A 4,113-nucleotide genomic window follows, 5' to 3' on the forward strand; every position below is an offset into this window, starting at 1 on the left:
AAAAAAACATTTTAATAAAAAATGTCTTTAGTCAAACGTTTGTCATTAAACTGGCAACATAGAAATAACAGTTAAACAATATTTATTTAAATAATATATTTCTTTTCATAAAAGCAACACTGTAAAGAAGTTGTTTTATAGAATAAATAAAGTTATTTTTCCAAACCTATGACTTGTGGAAAAATCAGTAGCACAATTTAACTCCTTATCCAAAAGACTTTAAATGTAGGTTTGAACCAAAAGATACAGATCAATGGTACAATAACTCAGACATCATTGGCGCAGCTACACAAGTAACACAATATAATTGTTATATCACAACAAACAATCCAATGGATGCGCATTCGTATTCAGATAGTTCTGCACGAAAGAAGGTATTTATTTACAGATTATTTTCGATCGTCTACACAACGAGCTTTAATAACGATGATCGGTGTTTTAACAGCACTGAACTGTCTACAGTTCATAAATACCACACATAGTTCGTTCGAAAACATAGAAAATGAGGTCATTTGCAAAGGCACCAGTTAATACAAACGTTATAAAGGATGGTACTGTAGTGATTTTTTTTGAAACACTTGAACTTCCCCTGTCATAGGAAATCTTTAGGCAGTCTGTCGTCTAACCAGATAGCGGTCTGCAGAAATATGGGTTCAGTATATTGCCCCTGGGTTGATAGTGGGCTGATGTTGAAGAATTGGGGTTGACTGAAAATGTGAAGCACCATTTGAACCAGGATACCAGGAGTAGTTTCCGATAAAGGACCCGGCAGGGCCGTTGTTCTGTGTGATGGTCGAGTTGCTGTTGATTCTCTGGTGCGGAGAATAATCCCATGCTATCGAGGACGGAGGAGAGCTACAAGGAGGAGACTCGCTGGCACTGAGATTCTGCTCTTTGGGCATTTCTCCGTTTTTCCACATTTTCTTAAATTTAGACCGGCGGTTCTGAAACCAAATTTTCACCTGTATATTTCAAAAATAAAATGTCAGCAATATTTGACAGACAGGCCGTGTAAAAACCATTTACATTGCTATAGACTAGAAAGTTTAGTGTAGCGCTAAAACAAGTTGCAAATTCAGCTTAAAGAAACTGGACGCCAACTCTTGTTGGTTTGAGGTTTAACGCATCGAGTGATATAAATGCTTTCTTAGAAATGTTAAAAATATTAAAAAGTGCTATAATGCTGTCTTCCTTGTATAGTCTCACCTGAGTTTGGGTAAGGCCCATGGAAGCAGCCAGCTCGGCCCTTTCAGGCAAAGCCAAGTACTGGGTCTTCTGAAAACGTCTCTGCAAAGCTGCTAGTTGAAAGCTGGAATAAATAGTTCTAGGTTTTCTAACTTTCTTTGGTTTTCCATTTACTATCCTGATTTCAGGCTCGCACTCTTTTTCTGAAACAAAAACATTTTCGATTTTTCGACAATAGAAACATTTACAATGTCACAAGTTATGAACACATATACGCATAAATCGGCATGCGCATATTTCAAATAATCCTCCAAATTAACATCCTTGTTTTCATATGTTGACAACTTACCTACATCAGTATTTGCAGGCGAATTACTTGAACCATAGGAACTGTAGGAGTTGTAACAATTTGTATAACTAATTTCGTAGGATTTGGCACTGTACGAAAGGTTGTTCATGTTACCAACATGGAACTGGTAGGAGTTAAGCTGTCCATAAGGTGACCCAGCGCAGGGGCCGTGCTGCTGCCCATTGTAATAGCTGCTGTCAGTTGCAGTAGACACTGGCAAATTTGGAGATTCCTGGGACTTGTGCATGTTGTGATAACTCGAGGTAATTTGGTTCGAATGCATATCTGCAGCAAGGCTGTCAAACACTCCGGTCATTGTTATATAAAAAAATAAAAAAAAAACAAAGTAACAAATCTCAGCTCAGAAAAACGTCGGTACTGATTTGCAAAGCATGTTATTGTGGGACTGCAAGAAGGAGCTGATGCAGCCTTGATGCTCGCCAATTGTCTGCAATTTCAGGCGACCCAGCATTAAAGCCGCATCACGTGCGCTTGTCGTCACGTTGCTAAGCAGCAGCCAATAGGCAGGCGGGATTGTGCCCCGTGATGCTGCTGAGCCGCTAGCCAGGTTGGCGCTGCGAGAGCGCGGGTGGAGCCGGAAGGTGAACTGCAGGAGGCTTAGCTCTGCTGGCAACATCATTCATGTTGTGCGGTGCAGGCCTGGGAAACAGACTCTGGGCAATCACAATGAGCGGCTTTGTCCTCTTTCTGTGACCTGGTCCTTCTTGAAATCAAACTAATCAACACATTAATTCCGTTCCGTGTGCTGAGACGGGCTGCGACTGTTCACTGGACTAATGCCCAAAGCTGATTTTAAAAAGTAAAGCAAGTACCTATAGATGCATTCAGTTTAATATCGTTTATGAAGCTGATTCGAATATTTCACTTTGTGTCAAATGATTCGAACAATGAAGTAAAGCTCGGAAACTTCTGCTGTAAACAGAAAATTTACGGCGCAGAAGGAGGCCGTTCGGCCCTTCATGTCAATGCCAGTGGAAAAAGAGCTATCCAGTCTGATCCCACTTTCCAGCCCTGTAGGTCACAGCACTTCAAGTGCATACTCAAGTATTTTTATAAAATGTGATGAGAGTTTCTGCCACTGCCACCTTTTCAGGCAGTGAGTTCCAGACCCTATCACCCTCTGATGAAAAAGATTCTCCTCAACTCCTCTCTAATCTTTCCACCAATTACTTTAAATCTACGTTCCCTGGTTGCTGACCCCTCTGTTAGGGGGAATAGGGCCTTCCTATCCATTCTATCTAGGACCCTCATAATTTTATACAACTCAATTAAATTTCCCCTCAGCTTCCACTATTCCAAAGAAAATAATCCCAGCCTATCCAATCTTTCCTCACAGTTAAGATTCTCCATTCCTGACAACATCCTCATAAATTTCCTTTGTACCCTCTCTAGTGCAAAACATATTGTTCCTGTAATGCAGTGATCAGCAACGCAGTACTCTAGCTGTGGCCTAACTAGTACAGTTTTAGCTCTTATATTCTATCCCATGGCTAATAAAGGAAAGTATCCTATACAGCTTTTTTAAATTTCCAAAATATACTTTATTCATAAAAATCTGTAAAAAAATACATTACAAAACAGTTCCAAAAAGCACCAAATCAAACAATACAAACAGTGCAATGGAGATCAGTTTCCTTCATACACCTACTTAACCACCTTATCTACCTGTCCTGCTACCTTCAGGGATCTGTGGTCATGCACTCCAAGGTCCCCATGTTCCACTACACTTCTCAGTATTCTACCATTTATTGTGTAATCCCTTGCCTTGTTTGCTTTCCACAAATACATTATCTCATACTTCTCCAGATTAATTTCCATTTGCCACTTTGCTGCCTACCTGACCAGTCCATTGATATCTTCCTGCAGTCTACAGATTTCTCCCTATCAACCACATGACCAATGTTTGTATCATTTGCAATCGTTTAAATCATGCCCATACATTTGTATAAATCATTAATATATACATGAAAAGCAAGGGACCTAATATTGAGCACTGTGGAACCCCACTGAAAAGAGGCTTCCAGTCTCAAAACACCTGTCAATCTTTATCATTTTTCTGTCTCTGAACCAATCTTGTATCCAACTTGCCACTTTCTTCTGGATCACATGGTCTTTTACTTTTTTGACCAGTCTGCCATGTAGGAACTTGTCAAAAGCCTTATTAAAATCCATATAGACTACATCAAACGCACCTCCCTCATTGACCCTCCTTGTTAACTTCTCAAAAAATTCAATCAAGTTAATCAGACACAACCTTCCCTTAACAAATCCATGCTGACTGTCCTTGATTAATCTGTGCCTTTCTAAATGATGATTTAGACAGTTTCTCAGCATCTTTTCTAATAATTTGCCCACCATCGAGATTAGGCTGATTGCCCTGTAATTACTTAATCTATCCCTTTCTCCCTTTTTAAGCTATTTTGTTACACATTTGCTCTACAACAACTTATATTTATATCGTAGCTTTTATATAATAAAACATCCCAAGGCACCTCACAGAAGCATTATAAAACAAAATATGACACTGAACCACAAAGTGGAGATATTAAGACAGATTA

At 39.5% G+C, this 4,113-nt stretch overlaps 1 protein-coding gene across 1 annotated transcript; it reads right to left on the bottom strand.

Annotated features, from left to right (window-relative positions):
• Positions 1 to 163: 163 nt before the first annotated feature.
• Positions 164 to 1,962, bottom strand: LOC137371731 (homeobox protein DLL-4-like). Its single transcript, XM_068034570.1, has 3 exons — positions 1,535 to 1,962; positions 1,207 to 1,388; positions 164 to 962 (listed from the first exon to the last, which is right to left on the bottom strand). Exons 1-3 carry the CDS (start codon positions 1,848 to 1,850, stop codon positions 654 to 656), a joined length of 807 nt encoding a protein of 268 aa, XP_067890671.1. The 5' UTR covers positions 1,851 to 1,962; the 3' UTR covers positions 164 to 653.
• Positions 1,963 to 4,113: the final 2,151 nt, after the last annotated feature.

The sequence above is a fragment of the Heterodontus francisci genome, chromosome 7 (assembly GCF_036365525.1).
Source record: "Heterodontus francisci isolate sHetFra1 chromosome 7, sHetFra1.hap1, whole genome shotgun sequence".
NCBI classification, from domain to species: domain Eukaryota; kingdom Metazoa; phylum Chordata; class Chondrichthyes; order Heterodontiformes; family Heterodontidae; genus Heterodontus; species Heterodontus francisci.